Here is a 21,455-nt window from a genome sequence, read left to right as displayed (position 1 = left end):
TCAGACCATGCCACCCTTACTTCTTCACTGCTGCCTTCAGAGCTGGGTGGCTGGAGAGTAGCAGCTGCTGACTGAGGACCCAGCTCTGCAGGCATCAGCACAGAAGTAAAGGTGGCAATACCATACCATGCTCTTTACTTCTGTGCTGCTGCTGCCAGTGGTTCTGCCTTCAGAACTGGGCTCCCAGCCAGCAGCCACCGTTCCCCAGCTACCCAGTTCTGAAGGCAGCGCCGCCACTAGCATCAGTGCAGAAGTAAGGGTAGCAGTACCGCAACCCCCCCTACAATAACCATTTGACTCCCCACAACTCCTTTTTGGGTCAGGACCCCTACAATTACAACACCGTGAAATTTCAGATTTAAGTAGCTGAAATCATGAAATTTACAATTTTAAAAATCCCATGACCTTGAAATTGACGAAAGTGAACCGTGAATTTGGTAGTGCCCTACTCAGAGATGATACAAGAGCTGATTTGCAGGCTGGATGATAGATTCTGGACCTTGAAAGGACAACTTAGTACTCAGTTTGCACCCCTCTGGAGATTTATTGGTTTATTTGGTTTATTTAAAGGTTGAAGTTAGTTGCTGGATTGCTTAGCTTGTTTTTGACTTCACAGATCTGTAAGAATCAGTGAAGAAGCATAAGGTCTGTGTGCCACAATGAAGCATATGGAGAGTTTGTGCAATATCTTCTTGTGAGGAAAGCAGTTAAATAAGCTGGTGATTCACTGCTCTCTCTTTAGAAGGTTGCTCTTTGCAAGGCTTCTCCTTATGTAAAGAAACCACCTCCTGATGCACACAATCAAAACTCCCCTCTTAATAAGAGATACTCCATTATAACACCCCCAATGTTTGGCTCCTTGCCATCCTGTAACTTGTTCTTGACATCTATCTATTGCCTAATGTGATAGCCCACACAAGGAGTTAATTCCAGAAGGAGTACATAATAAGAAACTGCAGCTCTCCAAACTTCTGAAGAGCAGATTAATGAGAAGGAGGAAAAAACCCAAACCCACAACCCTTTCTCCCCAAATGACAGCGTTGGAAAGCCCACACCTAAACAACTTTAAAGTTGCCCTTTGTTTTCTTTTACCTACCATTTCCCCCTCTGTTTTACCTGCACTGAAGTTGGTATTTATTCTTTGTTGGGTTTGAGGTATATTTGGACACCATGTTAGGCTACCAGTGTCTGAATAGCTGAAAGTTACCTGAAAGGCTGGAGAGTGTGCTGAAATTACACATGTACCATCCACTCCTGCATATTGCCCTGCAATCCTGCTTCAGTGGTTGGCTCAAACAGTAAGGAGGGCAATTAAAATGCAAAGGTTTGAGAACAATAAGAAACTTTTTACAAATCTTATAAATCTTAAAGGCTTGATAGTCGCAGCAAACTTAAGGTCCAGCCCTGCTTCCATTTGGCATTGCTAATACTCATGACAAATTCAAATTAGAAATAAAGCACAAATGTTTAACAGTGATTAACCATTGGAACAAACTACCAAAGGAAGTGGTAGAGTCTCCTTTTTTTTTTTTTTTTTTTTATGTCTTCAGATCAAGACTGGATGCCTTCTAGAAAATATGCTGTAGTCAAACACAAATCAGAGGGCTCAGTACAAGGGTAATTGGGTGAAATTTAATGGCCTATGATATAGGGGAAGTCAAACTAGATGGTCTAGTTCAGTGGTCTCCAATCTTTTTATTCACAAGATCACTTTCTGAATTTAAGTGCAACCTAGGATGTACCCTGCCCCTTCCCCGAGGCCCCACCCCACTCATTCCATTCCCTCCTCCCTCTGTCACTTGCTCTCCCCCACCCTCACTTTCAGCAGGCTAGGCCAGGGGGTTGGGGTGCGGACTGTAGGCTGGGGCCGAGTGGTTAGGAGTGTGGGAAGGGGCTCCGGGCTGAGCGTAGGGTTGGGGTGCAGGAGGGGTTGAGGGGTGCGGGCTCTGGGAGGGCGTTTGGGTGGAGGAGGGGGCTCTGGGCTGGGGCAGAGTGTTGGGGTTCAGGAGGGGGTATGGGGTGCTGACTCCGGGAGGGGGCGCAGGGCTGGGGCAGGGGGTTGGGGTATGGGAGGAAGTATGGGGTGCAAGAGGGGGTGTGGGGTGCAAGCTCCGGCCGGGTGGCACTTATCTCAGGCAGCTCTCTGTTGGCGGCGCAATGGGGCTAAGGTAGGCTCCCTGCCTGCCTCGGTCCCCCGTCGCTTCCAGAAGTGGCCAGCACACCCCTGCGGCCCGGCGGAGAGGGGCACATTGCTCCGTGCGCTGCCCCTCCCTGCAGGCACCGCCCCCACAGCTCTCTTTGGCTGGGAACGGGGAACTGTGGCCAATGGGAGCTGCGGGGGATGTGCTTGCAGGCAGGAGCAGTGCGCGGAGACCCCTGGCCTCCCCTGCCCCAGGGCATCAAGGGTTTGCTGGTTGCTTCTGGGAGTGGCCTGGGGCCAGGGCAGGCAGGGAGCCTGTCTTAGCCCCGCTGCGCCACTGGACTTTTAGTGACCGGAAATCGCAATCGACTATCAGAGGCTCAAAGATCAACCAGTCGATCATGATCTACCAGTAGGTGACCACTGGTCTAGTAATTCCTTCTGGCCTTAAAATGTATGAATGGGAGCAGGAGCAGACCCCTGTTTTTTTGTTTGTGTTCCTCGTCTTTATTACCTACATGCTGTCTTGATACCCTTTACGTGGATGAAAATCCTTTTAGTTCTATCATGATCTATTGATACTCCTAGCATCAATAACTCTTCAAAGTCTCCTCACTGTGTCTGTCACTGGTACCTCCTCTTAGCAGCCAGTGCACCTACATTCTCCTGGTTTGTTCCCAGATTTTATTCTTACCTCAAAAGCTGTAAAGACACATTCTGTGATAAGAGGAAAAGGGACTCCGAAGACAATTCACCAGCGAGCAATGCATCTTATCGAATGCTTAATACAATGACACAGGCATGCTTTCCTCTGACTCCGCTCATGATAAACTGTTCATTGGATCTAGATTTAGTGTAACCATGAAAGGTTCTTTATTTATACACCATTAGTTAATAGAATCGGTTAACTTTACATTAGGCAACAACAGCCCACAAGTGCAGGTCCGATTGTGCACTCCCTATGCTGGCAGAATTCCCACTGAAGTAATTGTCAGATGGCTTAACCAAGAGAATTTGACTCTCATGTGCATAGTGAGAAAGGTGCAAGGTAAAACTGCACAATGCTGTTGGTACTAGACTCCTAAGCTCCTTGAGCCGCATTCATCCCTAACCTGTGATGACACTGGTTCAGGTATTGAGAGGGCAGGCAGTGCGCTTCTCTAATTGGCTGTGGTGAGCTCATTTGGTCCCTGACACAGGTTGAAGCAGCAACAAGTTGCAGCGGCCTGTATGAGCCCAATATCCAGATTTATTATAGTTGCCATTAGCTGACACACACACAGATGGTGTCACCATCCTTATCTATGGGGGGGAAAGATTTCTGGTACTGGAGGGCTCTTTAACCTAGCAGGAAAAGGCATAACAAGATCCAGAGGTTGGAAGCTGACTCAAGACAAATTCAGACAAGGAATAAGATGCAGTATTTTAACAGTGATAGTAATTAACCATTGGAACAACTTACCTTAGGATGTGGTGGACTCCATCACTTGATGTCTTTAAATAAACACTTGATTTCTGTTTGAAAAAAATGCTTTAGCTCAAACGGATGTTATGGGTTTGATGCAGCTTCATTCTCATTTCTCTTCTTAATGAATGAACGGCACTGGGTGAGGTTCTAAAGCCTGCGTTATTCTGGAAGTCAGAGTTGATGATCTTAATAGTCCCTTTTAGCCTTAAAATGTATGTGTCTGTCATATACTCTCCAGCAGTCATTCCAGAGTCATACGGATGCCATATCACTGGACCTTTCCCTACATACAGAGGCAGAATTCTAGGGCCAAGTTCTAGGAGGAGTTTTGGTAGTGTTGTAATAATTGGTTTATAACTTTTTCCTGCTTACGAATTTACCATGGAATTTACCAGGTCAACTTGTTTTCAATAAAGAATGTTATAAATAAGTGCAAGAGAACCAGACAAAGAAACTGGATTAGATTCATCAGTATGAACAGGATTGTCTAAATAATCCAAGGACTCTTGAAATTATGCTTTTTAAAAACAGATGCTGTAAAGCTGGAAGTTAATGAACTCAAATTGGTGTGTCAGATATTAGACCTAACTGGTGCACAAAATAATGAGGGGATGGGCTACTCCACCCACCATTCCCTTTGTAGATCCTTAAAGAAAGAGACTTTTGACGGGGATGGGAAACAGAGAAGAACAGATGAAAGAGAAAAACAGACGGAGGCTACTGGAATGAACTTCACCCTCAGGGCTGCCATCCCCACCATTTCCTGGGACCCCAGGCTTTCTTTGTCCTTATCCTCGGAGTTGTTCTGACCAGATCAGGCCAGAAAGAGACATCCAAATGACATTACCACTCTTCCCAGCTCCAGCTAAATCCCAAACTCCACCTGGGATGAAATTAGATCAGATTTTAACAGCAGCATCAGCAACAGCTTCAGCCCATCTAACCAAGGGATCTGCCAAATAGAAATATTCTGTGCCTCATCTTGTTCCTGTTGAAGTCAGTGGGAATCTTGCCATTGGCATCAGTATGAATAGGATTGTCCCTTTTATGGGAAATGCCCTTTTCAGGGGCTGTTTGGCTTCCCAGTGAATCGGTGCTTCTAAATGTTTAAAATGAACCCCTGTTATACTGAAGGAAGGCAACATAACTGACTTCTTGTGTTCCCAAAGGTACCAGGCCCATTTCCTACAGTGTCAGTCACTTTAGTTGGCATTCAGTTGAAAGAAATCTGTCAATGTGAGACTTTCCTACTTCAGCAGGGAAAGGGTTAAAGCTGCCGCTTTTTCAATATTTCTGCATGAATAAAATCTGGTAGAAAAAGTTTCTTTCACATTGCCAAGACCTTTAGACATCACATGCGTGATAAAAAAAAAAAAAAGGTTGTGGCATCTAATTGTTCATTCATGATGGTGTGAATGCAAATCTTTGTTGCCATGAACCCGCTCTTGCTTGATTATGTCTTGTTGACATGCTCTTTGCCAGGATACAGCTTGTCTGGATCACTATGATCCATCTCCTTCCTCGCTGTAAAAATCTTTGTTTATAAGGTTATGCCCAAGCTTCTTAACTCAATGTGAGAAAGCATGAGAACGTCAACCTTTCTCATAACTGAAATCCTTCAGGCCATGTGTCATTCTTGCATTACATTGTACTGCTTTCCTAGATAGGTGAGCCAATATTCTAGGTTGCACCAAAAAGTACATGTGTATCTCACATGCACTTCTTAGATATTTAAAGGATCGTGATCTTTATGTACCCTGATTGGATCATTCCTTATCACTTGTTTTGCATTTTGCCTTTAAATTAAATGTAACTTATAAATAGAGTCTCCGATCTCATTCATTTAGACCAATAATAAAATTACTATGTTAAGTTCAAACTAAAAATCTGACAAATTGTCAGAATGAGGAAGAAAGAACATAAGAAGGAAGGATGGTCTTCTAGTTAAGGCACTGGACTGGGAATGAGGAAATGTGAGTTCAATTATTGGCTCTGCCACAAATTTCCTAGGACTGATTTCCCAGTTTAATGCCTAGCTGAGAATCTGTGCATACACATGACTTACATGTCCCACTTAATCTCTCTGTGCATCAGTTCTTCATCCATAAGGTAATGGTGTTGTAAAGATAAGTAATTAATGTTTATGAGATGCTCAGGTTGAAGTAATAGTGGCCATCTAAATACCTAGATAAGTAGAACATGATGGAATTTCTGAGACACCATTTTATTTAATCCTGTTTGTGGAGTTCAGAACTCTCAGAATAGCACATCTCAGATATTCTCATATCATATGTGCTTGCAGTATTTAGGAACATAGAACTGGGAGGAATCTCCTGGGCCATCAAGTCAAGTTCCTTGCTATCAGAGGCAACCCCATCATAGAAATGTAGGGCTGGAAGGGACCTCAAGAGGTCATCAAGTCCAGCCCCCTGCTCTGAGGCAGAACCACGTAAACCTAGACCACTGATGTTTGTCCACTCTCTTAAGAACCTCCACCGATGGGAATTCCACAACCTCCCTTAAAAGCTTATTTCAGGGCTTAATTACCTTATAGTTCCTAATATCTAAACTAAATCTTACTTTTTGTCTGAGCGTCAGTGGACATTGAACAATTGACCAACATCTTCTTTATAACAGCACTTAATGTATTTGCAGACTTTCAGGTCCCCCCTCAGTCATCTTTTCTCAAAATTAAAGGTCCAGGTTTTTTTAACCTTTCCTCATAGGTCAGGTTTTCTAAACCTAGTATCATTTTTGTTGCTCTCCTCTGGATTCTCTCCAGTTTTTGTCCATGTCTTTCCCAAAGTGTGGTGCTCAGAATTGGACACAGTACTGCAGCAGAGACCTCCTGAGTGCCGAGTAGAGCCAGACAATTACCTCCTGTCTCTGACATACAACACTACTGTTAATACACCTCCAGAAGGATATTAGCCTTTTTGCAGCTGCATCATATTGCTGACTCCTGTTCCATTTGTGATGGAACTATAACCCCCAGATCCTTTTCAGCAATACTACCAGCTAGCCAGTTATTGCCCACTTTGTAGTTGTGCATTTGATTTTTCCTCCTAAGTGAATATAGTCATCCTGTACTCCTGTTCATCAAATAATCGTGTTCATAAATTTATGAAGCTGCATCTGAAAACCAGTTAGGTTGGTTGTCCCTGCTATAAATGTGGCATAACATAGTGAGTTAAACATACAATGGCAGCCTTACTTTTGAATCTTATTTTTCTGTTTTGACTCAGATTCTTGAAGTTGTTTAAATGCAACTTCTTTGTACTGAATTTGTTTACACAGTCATTTAAAAAAAATCTAGAAAAATTGTTTAGGGGAAGAAGCTTCCTCTCTGTCCCACACATACACACAGCCTCCCATTGATACTTATCCCTTAGCCTAAATTTGGTTTAGTTCTGAAAACTGATGCTGATGCTGGGTTAGAAAATTATAGAGCTACTTTTAGAGCTTTGGGTAGAGTTATTTTTATAAAAATGTTAATACTTTCAGTCCCCTTCTCCACTTGCTCATCCCAGTGTAAACTAAGGCTAACGCCATTAAAGTTCATGGAGTTACTCCCATTGAAATGAATGGAGAATGAGGTACAATGACTGTACAAACTGAAGCAGCAGGAGTTTCTTCCAACATTTTGGCCCAGAAATGCTCCAGGCTGGAGGTGTGCCAGACAAATCTGCAGTTCAGAGGCATGTGGGAGCTGCAGAAGCATAAGTCGCAGCAGATGACTAAGCATAAGATCTAAGTGGTGGTCTTTCCTCTACTGTCTGTCTCCCATGGGAGTAGGTACCTTGTCTCCCATTTATGCCAGCAGAGTGAGTGGGCTGGACACTTATGTGTCTCAGTGCAAAGCTCCCCACTGGTTTAGTCTATCTTGTCATGGAGTTAGTTATTCATGAAAACAGCATAATTGCTATTCTGATTTTGGGATCAGTATGCACATCATTCTACAGTGGGCAGAACAAGCCCACTTTTGTTAAGATCACACACCTTTTTTCAGCATGCATTTCATAAGCCCATATGAAACATGCAAGTATGGCTCTCCATGGTTGTAGATCAGCTATGTGCATATGTGTTGACAGAGACAGGTTAAACAGTCTTTTTAGACTGTATGTGCTAAGATTTTTCTTACTTTTGCATGGGTGCCACTGTGAACTTCATTATATTCAGATCTTTCATAACACAACCACTCTTTCTCCCCTTATCCTCTAATTAAGAAATCTTTTAAAGCAAATTTTATTTTAAAAGAAAGTGCATCTGAACTGAGAATGTATGTGCCACGTTTCCTCCCCACAGTGTGAACTAAGATGACCAAGTAACAAGTTCTTCTGTTAGGCTTCATTATAGAAATGCAGATAAAGCCTTAACTGCAGCAATGCTGACGGATACTCCTGTAGTAATAAATAAACTGTGTTCACCATAAAAATATAGGAGCTTCACTTGCTTTCTAGCAACCTGTAAATGGAAACTTTCTCCCTTATGGATTTAACCTCTGCTGAACTCAGCACTCCAGGTCTTCTAGCATTTTGCCTATCTACACATTAGATAAACACTTCTGCTTCGCATTGTACCCAATTCTTTCTGAAAGTTTTGATTCAGAAAATAGAATGCATTTCCCTTTATCCCATCATGGCACTATTTTCCTGCAATAATTGTAACCAGTTGAAAAGATATTGTCAACAAACCTGTTTATAGGTTATAATTCCCTTTCCCCCTAAAGTCTGCATTCCTTGAAAACAACTTTTCTTTCAGTGCCTTTTTTCTCCCTTCGCATTTGGCCATCACTTCTTGTTTTTATTGAGTTGGCTTTTTGATGCCTCTGGCAGTTTTTATTTATTTCCTTGTTTGGGCAGCAGTATTTCTGATGATGTCAGCACACCTCTCAGAATAGTGTTTGTTATTTAACTATTGTTACAAAGCCACTGACATTGAGGGCTTGATCCAAAACTCATTGACATGAATGGAAAGACTCCCATTGACATCAATAGGCTTTGGATCAGGCCCGGATGTAGAAACTACTGTTTTGTGTAGATTCGAAAAGAAGACAGGTCCTTTGTCTTGGGACAAGGGCAATCAAGAAATGTAGGTTATATTTCCAGCTCTATCATTGACAATACTTATAATCTCATTATTGACACACCTTAGCAAAATGCTGCTGTAAATCATTCTGAAAAGAATTTAGCCCAAGATAGAAAGCTTCCTGGCTGAAGAGCAAGTGGGTTTAGACCTAAAAGAGGTACGGTGGAGAAATTATTATATTTGCATGAGCTGTGCAAGAAAATACTGGATAATAATGGGATGGTGAGCCATGTTTTTGTGGATGCCAAACATCACATAGAGATCCAAGAGAGAATTGGACTTATGACTACTACTCTAACGACGCACAGCCACATTTGGAGAAGCAAAGGTGTTACCTTGAAATATAAAATAAAATTGTTGCAATCTCTTGTCTTCGTCATCTTCCTATATGCTTGTGAGTCATGGACATTAAGGAAACAGGACGTTAGGAAAATTTCTGCCTTCAAATTGAAATGCTACAGTCGATTGTTGTGTGCTAACTGTACCTCACACAGGACCAACGTGGAAATAATTGCCTGAATTTATAGCATGGACGTAGTCATGCCTGAAATCATCAAGACAATCAGATGAAGAAAACTTGAGTTGCAGGATGTGTGAGTGAGATGAGCTGAAGAAGATTGCCAAAGTGTTGCAGAGACTGCTGCCAGAGGCAGGGGGTGCCCTCAGAGAGTGTGGCTGACTGGGAGAGTTGTGGTATGCTGTACTACTCAGGGTCAGGGCCGGCTCCAGGCACCAGCTTCTCAAGCAGGTGCTTGGGGCGGCCTGGACCCGGCCCTGCTCAGGGTTGTGTGTAGACCGTCAAACAAAGAAGAAGATTGCTGGCCAATAATGCTCATGAGTTGTGTTTACTGTTCATTGTGATGTACCCACATGGTGCTTTGTATTATGAAAGAATGTATCACTGAGTTGCTGTGTGACCTTGAGCAAATCACTTCACAGTGTCTCAGTTTCCACATATGTAATATTGGGAGACTGATATTTACACAACTTTTGTGAAGTGTTTGGGGGGAGGGACTCTTCTGATGAAAATTGCTGTACAGTCGCTCCCTGGGTTACGCAAAGATGACTTACGCAAATCCGGACTCACGGAAAAAGTTCCATAAGTTCCATAAGCTTTTTTTTTTTTTGCGTAATTGTCGGGTATACATTCCCGACTTAGCAAAATTCGACTTATGCAAGGCGTTCTGGAATGAAACGCTTGCGTAAGTTGGGGAGAGTCTGTATAAGTGAAAAATATTATTAGTAATAAAAACGTATTTTAATAATCAAGGGATGGATTTTTCTTTTAAATGGATGTTGAGAAGTCAGAAGACATTCTCTAATAGGCTATAAACATTTTAAGACCAGTAAAATTTTAAATCTGAATTACTTGACGGAGACCCTATAATCCTCTAAGGGTAGAAACGGTAATTTACTTTGTGTCCAGACAGTTTTCAGCCTCTCTACCAAGGTTGCAAGTTATTATGGGTTTTGCTGTGGACAACTGTCTGCCGGAAAGTGGACGGTATTTACACAGGCCGCTGAAGACTCAGCAGATGACAGTAAGTATTGATTTCTGCAAACTTTGACTGGATTCGAATTGGTGGCCTAGAGATGAAAGGTGTCCATCACCTTTTACTAGACTCCCTGAGCCAAGATCCATAGACCTGTGGAATTATTTTTTTGATCCCTTATTTTATCTTTTCACAGTAGCTCCATCACAGTAGATTATGAAACTGGTTAGTCTGTGTATATTTTCTCCCAAGAAGGCCATTGCCATTAGACTTTCCTTTTCAAGTTATTTTTAAGAACTGTGAGTTACTTTAGCTCTTAAAGTGAGGGACTAACAATAGTGGCTAGCGACAGGAATAAAATGAGCCAGTTTTGTGCAAGCAGTCCCACTTTTTGTTTCTAATGCACTCCCTTTCCTTTCCTATGACCCCAGTCAAAGATGTCATTTGATCATATTCTCTTAGTTGTACCAAATGATGTGGTAGCTTTGTGATTTAGATAGTTGGGGCCAAACTCATTCCTAGTGTTAGTGTTGTGCCCAGGATGATTTTGGACCACAGAAACTAGATTGAGACTCATTTTTTTCATTTATGGCCTGACCTGGTGTTTGAACTCAGGTCTCTAGAGGTGAAAGGTTAGTGTGCTGACCCACAGCATCCCCTTCTTCCCAGCATTATGTTTCTTCATAGCAGAAGGAAATGTGTCCCCTTTTACAGAAAAAGCTATGGCAGGGATGGAAATGTGCAAAAAGTAGGCATAGCGAGTCACCAGTCCATTGTTCATAGACCATCATTTTATTTTATTTTTTTGCAGCTGTTCTGCAGAATACCTTTTTTCAATAGTAAACCAGTGTGGCACGATAGTGTACCAGGCAGTGTGTTTGAGTGACAGTATGAGGTAGGGTTTGTAATAAGGGTGGCTATGATTTCATGCCCTCCACAGCACACAATGGAAATATATGGCCCAGAAATATGTTATTCTCATCTTCAGAGATTCCTATAAACATACCACAGTTATGAAAAAGTTTGCTAAAGTGTCTCTTATTTTCTCCTCTCTTTTCTTTTGTGCCCTTGAATCTTCTCTCTGTATATCCACCGATCTATGTCTCTTTATCTAAGGTTCATAGGTTTATATGGCCCTCACCAGTGTAATATCTAAGTGCCTCACAAGAACAATCAACAAACAACTCTTTTTCTCTTCTCTGCTTGCAGTAGAAGCTTAAAAGCTAGTTTAGATACACACAAACCTTAACTAGCTTCTAGGCTTTTCCAGATCATTTTCATTTTATCTGTGAATTGTATAATTTTTCTCCTCGTTGCCATCTTTATTTGTAAAGATAAATGCAAAGTTACTGCATAGTGTCCTTGCTTTCTCCTTATCCTTTGTGTTTATTTCCCTATTGTTGTTTTGAAGTGGGCCAGTATTTTCTTTCTCAGTCTTTCTTCTACATTCCACTTTTTTTTTTTACATTATTTACTGCTGTTGACATGCTCTGCATTAGTTACTGCTCATTACTCTTTTTGGCCCCATAACAATGCTTTTCAAGTGCTTTCATTTCGTGTTAGAATCTACACTATCTTCCAATAGCCAGCTCCTTTGTTGCTTTGTAATGTACTTTTCCAACATCGATACTGTTCCCTACCTTTATTTTGCTTTAAATACATCCACTTTCATTAGCATTTCATATAAATTGGAATGAAAATACAGTATCCCCTTTGTTTCTTAAATATATCTTACTTTTCCAACATTTGTTAATTTATTTTGAGAATTAACTCATTCTGATCAGTTGATTGTACTCTCTCCTTCCTCTTAACTCTCATTTAATAAAATATTCTGTGCACATCCTGCTGTATCTGTGATCAATTAATCTTCTATGTCTAATCAAGTGGTATTATTATTATTTGTGATTTGTAGACTAAAAAAATGTTCAGCTTCTAGAATATCAAGTTTGGCTTGCTCATTGTCACTCTTTCTCTTCTCAACCCCCCTCCTCCCCAATCAATTTTTCTGAGTCTCCTTTCTCAACTGTCCATTTCCATGGTATCAAATTAAAACAAAACAAAAACCCTAACTTTATTTTATGTGCTTGGGGCAGAGAAAGAGGAGTGTCATCTAGTGGTATGAAGACAGGACTGAGAACCAGGAACTCCTGAGTTTTGTAGACCTGTCTTTCTATCAAATTTTCAAAAGTAGCCCCTGATTTTGATTGTCCTTGATTTTTTGATAATCCAACTTTGAAACACCTTGGGCCTGATTTTTAGATGTGCTGGGCATCCACATCTCCTGTTGGCTTCTCTGAGAGTAGGATTGGGCTCACTTTTATTGCACAGCCTCCAGGTCTGTTGTATCCTTTCTTCAAACTTAGTCACTCGGTCAAATAAGCAGGGCAATTGTCTTTTGCACTATCTAAAATTTTCCAGTGTTCATCATGTATAGCCCCAGATCAAACACATTGCAGCAATCCAGTGAGAAGATGACTAATGTAAGGAAGAAAGATGAGGGATGATCTGATGATTAAGGCCCTGGCCTGGGATTAAGGAGGTGTGGATTCAATTCCCAGCTCTGCCACTGACTCTGTTTAGACTTGGGAAAGTCTCTGTGTGTCAGTTCCTCATCTGGTAACTGGAGATAATAGCACTTTCCTACCTAACTGGTGTTATTAGAATAAATACATTAAAGTCTGTGAGATGTTCAGAACCTACGATAGGTGCCACAGAGATATCTAAACAAATGTCTCTGTCAACCTCTGTATCCCAGAGGAAAGCTCATAATTAGGGCCCTACCAAATGGTCCATATTGGTCAATTTCACAGTCATAGGAATTTTAAAATAATAAATTTCATGGATTTGGCTATTTAAATCTGAATAGTGTTGTAATTGTAGGGGCCCTGACCCAAAAAGGAGTTGTGGGGGGCTTCAAAGGTTATTGTAGGGGCTTCAGAGCCTAGGTCTAGATGGAGAAAAAGCTCAGGAGCAGTCCTGTATTCTACTTCCTGATGCAGATCTGGAGTCTCTGCTGGTGACTAAGGGGTTCTTTGTGGTGGTTGTCTCTGTGCTGCTGGGTAGCCCTTCTTATTTACTCCTGCCAAGGGCTTCCATAACCACCCAGGGCTAGGGTTGCCAACTTTCTGATGCAGAAAACCAAACACCCTTGCCCTTCGCCTCCTCAGAGGCCCCGGCTCACTCCATTCCCACCCGCCCCACCCTCGCTCACTTGCACATTTTCACCGGACTGGGGCAGAGGGTTGGGGTGCGGGAGAGGGTGAGGGCTCTGGGTTAGGGGTGTGGGCTCTGGGGTGGGGTCAGGGATGAGGGGTTTCGGGTGAAGGAAGGGGATCCGGACTGGGGCTGAGGGATTTGGAGTGTGGGAGGGGGCTCGGGGCTGGGGCAGAAGGTTGGGGTGCGGGGTGCAGACTCTGGGATGGAGTTTGGGTGTGGGAGGGGGCTTGGGGTGCGAGCTCTGGGCAGCGCTTATGTCAGGCGGCTCCTGTGAAGAGGCAACATGTACCTCCGGCTCCTAGGTTGCAGGGGCAGCTGGGGGCTCTGCGCACTGCCACCGTCTGCCGGCGCCACCCCTGCAGCCCAGGGTGGGGGCAGCGTTTAGAGTCCCCGTGTCCACCCCTGCACCTAGGAGCCGGAGGGACATGCCGATCGCTTCCGGGAGCCGCCCGGAGGCTGCCGGCCCTGCTGGCTGTGCTGACCGGAGCCACCAAGGTCCTTTTTCGACCAGGTGTTCCGGTCGAAAACTGGACGCATAGCAACACTATCCAGGGCCTTCCTTCCATGGTAGAAGATGCATCATAAATTATTGTAATGTAGTGTAACCTTGGTTTGGGGGAAAATCTGTCAGATTTACCACTCCACCCCCTTTCTTCGTCCCATGATGGTGGGTCCCTGGGGAGCCAGCACAGATGAGCTTTCATGTGGAAGGAAGGAGGAGCACCCATCCCCCCATTCTCTGTGTTCTCTGGCCAGATCTGCACTCTCAGAATCAGAAAAAAACATGGGGCTGTAATCTCTGATCCTTATCTCCACAAAAGTATCTCAGATTTCCTCTGCTTTATGATATTAAATAAGATTATCAAGAGAGATTAGAGAAACAGCAAGATAATACCATACCTTTGGATTGCCAGTCATAATCCAGATGGCCGAGACAGTCATGTGACCTAAACTAGGTTTTAATAATAAAGAAATAACACTTGACAAACAATAGCTAATTAATCCTCACAATACCTCTGTAAGGTCGTAACAAATTATTATCCCCATTTTACAGATTGGGAAATTGAGGTAGAGAGGTAAAGTGACTTGCCCAAGGTCGTAGAAGAATCTACTGTTAGAGATGGGGGTAGAAGGACCTGATTCCAGTTCTGATCTCTGAAGAGAGCTCTCTCTAAGTTTTGCAGCAGGATCTATGGCTCAGGTGCTTTTCTGCACTGAGATCCTCTCAGCGCAAGCTGGGTGGAATTCTTGGATTATCATGGTGCATCTGCCCTATTTCCAGTTACCTCTACAGTGGCTTCTGCTGCTCTGAATTGTGACAGCGGGCAGTGATCCCTGAGGTCACTGATTTAGGTGCCTGCTTGTGGATTTAGGAGCCTAACTTTAGGTACCCAGTTTGAGCTAAAGTGTTTTTGTTCGGGTCTCCCAACCCCCACCCCCTCTTGTTTTCATCAAAGCCATACTTTGGAGAGTTGGGAAGTGGTTTGTAATGCTGATTGGAGCAGTATCATGACTAAAATGCAAATATGCCTGAAGTTAGAAAATGGTCATTGTTTCACCCTAACGTATTGTAATCATAAATGCTGGAGCTCTTGGAATAAAATGTGCCTGTAGGAGTCCTGGGGAACTGTCTATATGTGTTTTGGGGGGTTGGGAATGAGGCAGGTTTCTGTTTTCTTTGCAACTTACCCAGTATTTCTGATGGGAATAGTTCACAACTAAAGCTATGCCTTCCTTTGGGGGAAACACAACCATTTAACTTCTCTCTTCTTTATATATATACCAAGGAACTGATGTTTTGATCCCCTGGGAGGCCAATATCTGTTCACTACATTTGTTCATTTCAGGAAGATTCTGTAGTAGCTGAAAAGAGAGTTAGCTTGGTTTATTGTATTGTCAAACCTTTATGCTATGGCAATGAAGATATGCATTCACAAATTCAATTTTGAGGGGGGAGGAAGGGATCAGAGAAGGATGATCAGGTCTTAGGGGGAAAAGAGATTCAATAGATAGCATATCTGAAATTAGATTTTAGAAATTAATGTTTATTTTTTAAAAAGTCTGAAGGTCTTGGGGGAAGTGGATCAGTTGGGAGCATATTTAAAATTAGATTTCATAAATTACTGTAATTTATTATTATTTTTAAATCACATGCAGCAACATCCCTGTTTACCCTGCTTGATAATAGAGGATAGAGCATTTGTAAGTAAAACGCACAAGCCTGTGAGCTCATATCTTGGGTTGGAAACATGAGGATGCAAACTTTAATGAAATTCAGACATTAAAATACTCAGCGAGGCAAAGGCTGCATGCCTACAGAAACAAAGGGAGTTAGGATATCAAGAAATGTGGGCTTTGATGCCATTTAGAAAGGCTCTGGATTCCGTGATTTATCTAAAAGCCATGAGATGCACCTCTTAAAAAATGCAAATATCTGCATTGCATCTTATAGCTGTAATGAACAAGTCTCTCACACAATAGAAACATTCAGCTAGTTCTGGGGCACTTACTGTGGCTCCATATGCTGTGCTGCATGCTTGTGCCCTTTAATCACGATGCCTTTTGTTTTTTCAAAACGTAAATGAGAAGCACATGAATGTTTAAATGGTGTACACTCCAGTTTTGTTTTGTTTAAAAAAACATGATTAAATAAGCCAAATAAATGCAATCCTCACGAACGCTGGGGCATGGTAAATCATGGAAAGCTATGAAGCAGGCAACAGCAAAAGTATGTAAATCTCCTGAGCTGCTAATCACATGTAGGACTACAGCTTTAGGTTACCAGAGGACCCATGTTACCCAGTGGGGAGCAATTTAAAACACCACAGGGTCTGTTGAGGGAGAATGCCTGTATGCACGGCAGATGTATATTAATGAGATCAAGCTAAAGTTTGCTTTTCTGTAAATTAGGGCTTAAAAGAAGGAAATATTTTAAAGCATTTCATAGATTTGCACACTAGATATAGCATGTCTCACTGGTCTTCACTATGGGCCTGATCCAACCACTGAAGTCAACTGAAAGGTGGTTATTAGCATCAGTGGGCTTTAGATCAGGCCTTATCTTAATATTTTCACTGTAGTAAAGAGTTTTTGCTGGGATTAAGGGAAAGAAGAGTGATCTGTTCATCAAATAAAATCCAAATCAGTCCATCACCCTCAATGAAGTTTTTTAGCATAGGCTTTAAATACATTGTGAGTGTAGATCTATTATATTTTGGTTAGTCTGGATTGCAAGTTACAAAAGGTCTGTTTCTGAGAGCAAAAAATAGGTAATTAATAGGACTAAGAGACAAAATGCCAGCTTGTAGATTTGTTTCCCCTGCAGAAATAGGCGCCCCTGTTAGATTGCTCTTTCTTGATCTGATGTAACAAGAACAGAGAGTCAGCTGTGAATCAAGCGCCTTGTTCTCATTTCCTTGATCATTGACATGGTTTGAGAGAGAGAAAGGAGAAGAGATTATTTGTGAGGTTATTAAAAAAAAAAATCCAGCTGCCCCTCCTCCTCCCCTCTAAAATGCAGAGATTCTTCTGGAACGTTCCATAATATGAGTTTGACGTTTCTCATTAAATATCATCCTCATCCCCCTACTCCTCATTTGTTAAAAAGTGCTTTTTACAAGTCACTAAGCAGATAATTCGAAGCTTTGATGAGTGGATTGCCAGTTAGCAATACAGTGGGAAGTACATTTTTATTTTATTTTTTACCCAGCAGGCTGTGTAATGGTTATAGAAATTAAAGGATAATTACATTTAAGTGAATTTATGCTTTTACAATCCCACTGTTACTGTTATTAGAATATTTACCACTGTTGAAAATTCTCTCTTCACGTAGATCTGCTAATTCTTCATTACCATCCTGTGCTGGAAACTAGCCATTTTGAGAGTTTGTCATATCAGATTGACATAAGGGGTAGTTTTTCTGGTGATTTTAATTATTACCCATTACAGTGCCTTTGCACTTAGGTTTCATTTGCGACAGCATTAGGTTAATTTATTTAAAGTTTACATTAGAAATTATCATTAATGACTTCTTTTTCGTTATTGATGTTTTCATTGGGTTTCACACAGATTAGGTGCTACATAGTCTACATTTAAAAAAAAACTCTGAGAAATGTCTTTCTCATTGAGAGATTAAAAGTAAATTTGATAGTGTATGACATTTAGTTTCTGTACATGGCAATATACTTCTGCAATATATAAAAACTGCTGATGTGTAAAAGTGCTTGGTAATACTTATAAAACAGACTTTTATTCCTAATGAAGAGCTTTACTGGAGAGTATCTTAACACAGATCAGAGCTAGTCAGAGCATAGAGAGCCATTATATCTAAATACAAAGGCTCATTCATTATTTGTTGGGTGTTTGTTGTCTCTCTTAATTAAAGACATGCTGGAAAAAAAGGTTTTACAACCTCTTTAGTTTAAGAAGACTCAGAAATAGTGAGCCATTGTAATTAATCGATTATTTTTGTGGGGGGAGTCCCTTCTCCTCTACTCCAGGCAGCATTTGTCATCCTTTGGTAGGAATAACTAATTTCCTTCTAAATCTCCAATCTGGAATCACATAGAGTGGCTTCCATTCCCTCCCCCATCCCCAAACTCTTCTGGTGTTCTGTGTTTGGGGAAGGGAGGGGAGGAAGGTTATATGTTTCTGACCTGCTTTACTGCTTTTCATCTGAAAGTAAATTAATGCACACACTAGATTCCCCTCTACTGTGCTGATTGGATCCTTGTGCCGATTAAATATTTCACACTGATAGAGGGATGCTGAAAGCACTCAGCTTGTAATATGGTATGTACATCAGTGGTACAATAACTGACTTTCAGGTTAACGTCAAACAAAACCCCAGTTTGCTACAGTTTTGATTAGAATGGGTTTTTGCTTTGAATATAAATCCTTGTGCCCTGCTGCAGCGATGGCTAATTAGCAGAGATCTGAGAAAAAATGAATGGATTCTTATTTTGAATGACAGGCAGGCAGTAAGTTGTCAAAAAAAGGGGAGGGGGAGAAAACAACACACAAAAGAAGCCTTTTTTTTTTTTTAGTAGCTACCATACTTTGTGCCTCAACACACAAACCTTCCTTCCTTTGTACCTTCCTGATCTGTTTTCTCCAAAGGGCAGTTCTTGTTTGACCAAGGATCTGTCATCACTCTAAACGTCTATTCATGCTTTCCATACCCTATGACAGTTCTGTCAGGATGTTTTTGATCTATATTCAAGTTCTCATCAGATTTTTCTTTTTCCTGCTGATGAATACTAGAAGCCACGAGACAATTCCAAGCAGCAGTGAAGTCACTTCTGCTTTCCTAAGTATCTATCTCTTTCTCTCTCTATCCATAGTTCTTTCTGCCTCATATTTATCTCCCTTATGCTCTTCAGTCTTTATCATGGCACACTTGAGAGGGCTGCGATTGGCTCTTGCTTTGTGGATCAGCAAGCAGAAAGAGTGTTAACTCCTCAGTGGCGATGTGCTGGAGTGGGCTCCCTGGAGCCACTTGGTAAAATTGCAACACCAAATTAAAGGGAAGGTTGGATGATCTCCTGCCTCTGATGGAGTTCACCCCCACTCTCTGGATGCTGTTAAATCATCCCTCCTAGTGACGACCTATCCTTGAGGTTCATTAAAAATATTTCTGTAGTGCAATTTCCCCCACTTTGGAATGAACCAGATTGCACCAAAATGGCAGGTTGTTTAAAAAATAAAACGGGAAGGAGACGCTGTTCCAGATTCACCTACAAATGTCATTGCCCCAGTTCAAATGATAGAGATTGGACATAGTGATCTATTATCAATAAACTGTTGTTCAGAAACAGAGTGTAAAATGTTCCCATCAAAGTTATGGATATGACAGAGCATTTTTAATAATGGGAAACCAAACAGATTCTTCAGTTCCTCACCCTTCCACTCTGTGAGCACAGCAGCCGTGGTATTTGGGGTTGTCCACAAGCAAAGAGGATGTTTTTATGGGAGCCCTTTGTTGAAATACTGGTAGCACATCATCGATCCCACCTAAGGCCCTAGTCCTGCAAATACTTGCATAGGTATATACATCTCTTCATGGGAGTAGCCCTATTCACTTCTCTAGGGCTACTTCTTTGCGTAAAGTTATATAGGATCATAAGTGTTTGGAGGATCAAGGCCCAAATGAATAAGAGTCATTGCTCACAGCTGGGTAACAAAAATGGCAACTGGAAACACATTGAAAAGCATATGAAAATTCATACGGTTACCAAAACCACAAATCTTGAAACATCCCATATATTTTGGTTATTGCCAGAATAAGAATTGTGGTCTGTCACTGTTAGAATATTAAAGAGTCAATTGTTCAACTGAGTTTTATTGTAAGAACTGAGTAAATTAACAGAGGTCAAGACCCTCCTCTCTGAGGGAATCTCTATTCAGCTATCTCACATGCAGTGCCTTAGGTTTGTGACAAATGTTAAATTATTAATTGGTAGGCCTTCGCTTTGGTTTTATAATAGGTTACCATTCTTCTGAGAGCTTGACAAACTCCCATACAGAACATTTTTCCTTCTAGGCCATCTCAGGAAAATAATAGATGTTGCTCTGGAAACAATTGCAATTCTTCATAGCGAAAGTGCATTATCAGACAATATCATTCTGGAAGGATTACTGGAACAAAGTCTATGTCTAAGGCAGAAGTGGTTACAATATAGACAGCAATAGGCAGTGAATTCTAAGTCCCCTTTAAACAGGTCACATATCTTAGTTTGGAAACACGAAGGTTTGTTGGCAGGCTTGTATCAGTTTAAAGTCACTGCCACAGGGGAAGATAATCAGTAGCAGAGTATAAAATTGTTTTAGAATGTGATCATTCTTATTTAACAATCTACATAGGACATGTGTGGATTACTATTGATATACAAGACACATCAGACCTTGTAAGGTTACCAAAAAATGATGTAAACTGCAGAAGAGTAAAAGTGGAGAAACGGAAACCTTAACTTACAGTGAATGGCAATATCAGCTCCCCAATGTGGGTGTCGGTGCATGTATGTTCCAGCATCTGTACTGAGACAGAATAGCTATTTGCTTTTTGCCTGTGGCTTCTGAAAGCAGCATTCTTCAAATCCATCTCTCTCCCCTATTCCCTTTTCTTTAATATGAAACTCAGCAATCTGTTTAATAATTATACAAGGTAGCATCTGAGTAGCTGGTAGGAGCCTCACTTATTCCAAATGTCCTGGAATGAGAGTAAAACTGTTGCATCCCTGTTTCCCCCACATCCTACAAACCTTTATGAGCACAAACCTCTGTGGAACACACTGGTTTTTGCATTTAAAAATAAACATAAAGGGTAAAGCTATTTTGATACATTTGGGAAAAAAATATAAGCACTGCTTTGTACAGCTGAAATCTAAGAAGAGGAATCTGCCATGTAGAATATAAAAAATCATAAACAAGCAGCAGCTTTCCAGCACACTGAAGTGCGTTTGCATGTGACTGGCATACATATCTCAAACTCCAGTTTGCCTGTGGCATCCTGCAGTGAAAATGAAAGTTGTGCTGCTATTGAAAAGGCGCTGCTTCAAAATTGGTGTATTGTGAGGACTGATATGCTGTAGATGAGAAGCAGTGTGCTGCTTTCCAGCATTTAGAACCAATATTTTTTTTTTGGCTCCCCTATTATGACAGCACATGTTTTTGACTGTTATGCCCAAAGCATGCTTAGATTCTTATTATTCATCATTCCAAAAGTGTCAGAGAATATGTTATGCTGACTGATTCCCAAAATGCAGATTCTGTCTCTTTTAGAAACAAGAATATTCTTTTAATTAATTTGGCAGAAATATAATACAGCAGATGTAGGTTTTGTTGGGGATTTTTTTAACCTGTCATACTACGCTCTATTGTTTCTGCCAAGATGCCTTTATCAGCACTTCCTGGGGCATAACATTAAAAAAAGTTCTTTAAAAAAGAAAAACCATATCGTTTCTATTCTCTTACCAAAAGAATCTGACTGAGATGTTTTGGTGTGGTTAGTAGATGCATTTTCATGGAACAATTCAATCAGACACAAATGAAA

General features: G+C 41.4%; 1 protein-coding gene across 12 annotated transcripts in view; it reads left to right on the top strand.

The window, feature by feature from the left end:
• PHF21B (PHD finger protein 21B) overlaps positions 1–21,455 on the top strand; it is a 213,355-nt gene that overhangs the window by 107,065 nt on the left and 84,835 nt on the right. For 2 of the 12 annotated variants that reach the window (XM_065583897.1, XM_042847622.2), the window contains exon 3: positions 10,123–10,237. The exons of the other annotated variants lie outside the window; for them this stretch is intronic. In XM_065583897.1, coding sequence (XP_065439969.1) covers positions 10,123–10,237 — 115 coding nt within the window. The remainder of the gene's footprint in view (positions 1–10,122; positions 10,238–21,455) is intronic. 12 annotated transcript variants of the gene reach the window in all.

This window comes from Chrysemys picta, chromosome 1 (assembly GCF_011386835.1).
Source record: "Chrysemys picta bellii isolate R12L10 chromosome 1, ASM1138683v2, whole genome shotgun sequence".
Classification (NCBI taxonomy): Eukaryota; Metazoa; Chordata; order Testudines; family Emydidae; genus Chrysemys; species Chrysemys picta.
The sequence above is the reverse complement of the archived record's forward strand: the minus strand, read 5'-3'. Positions and strand labels throughout refer to the sequence as shown.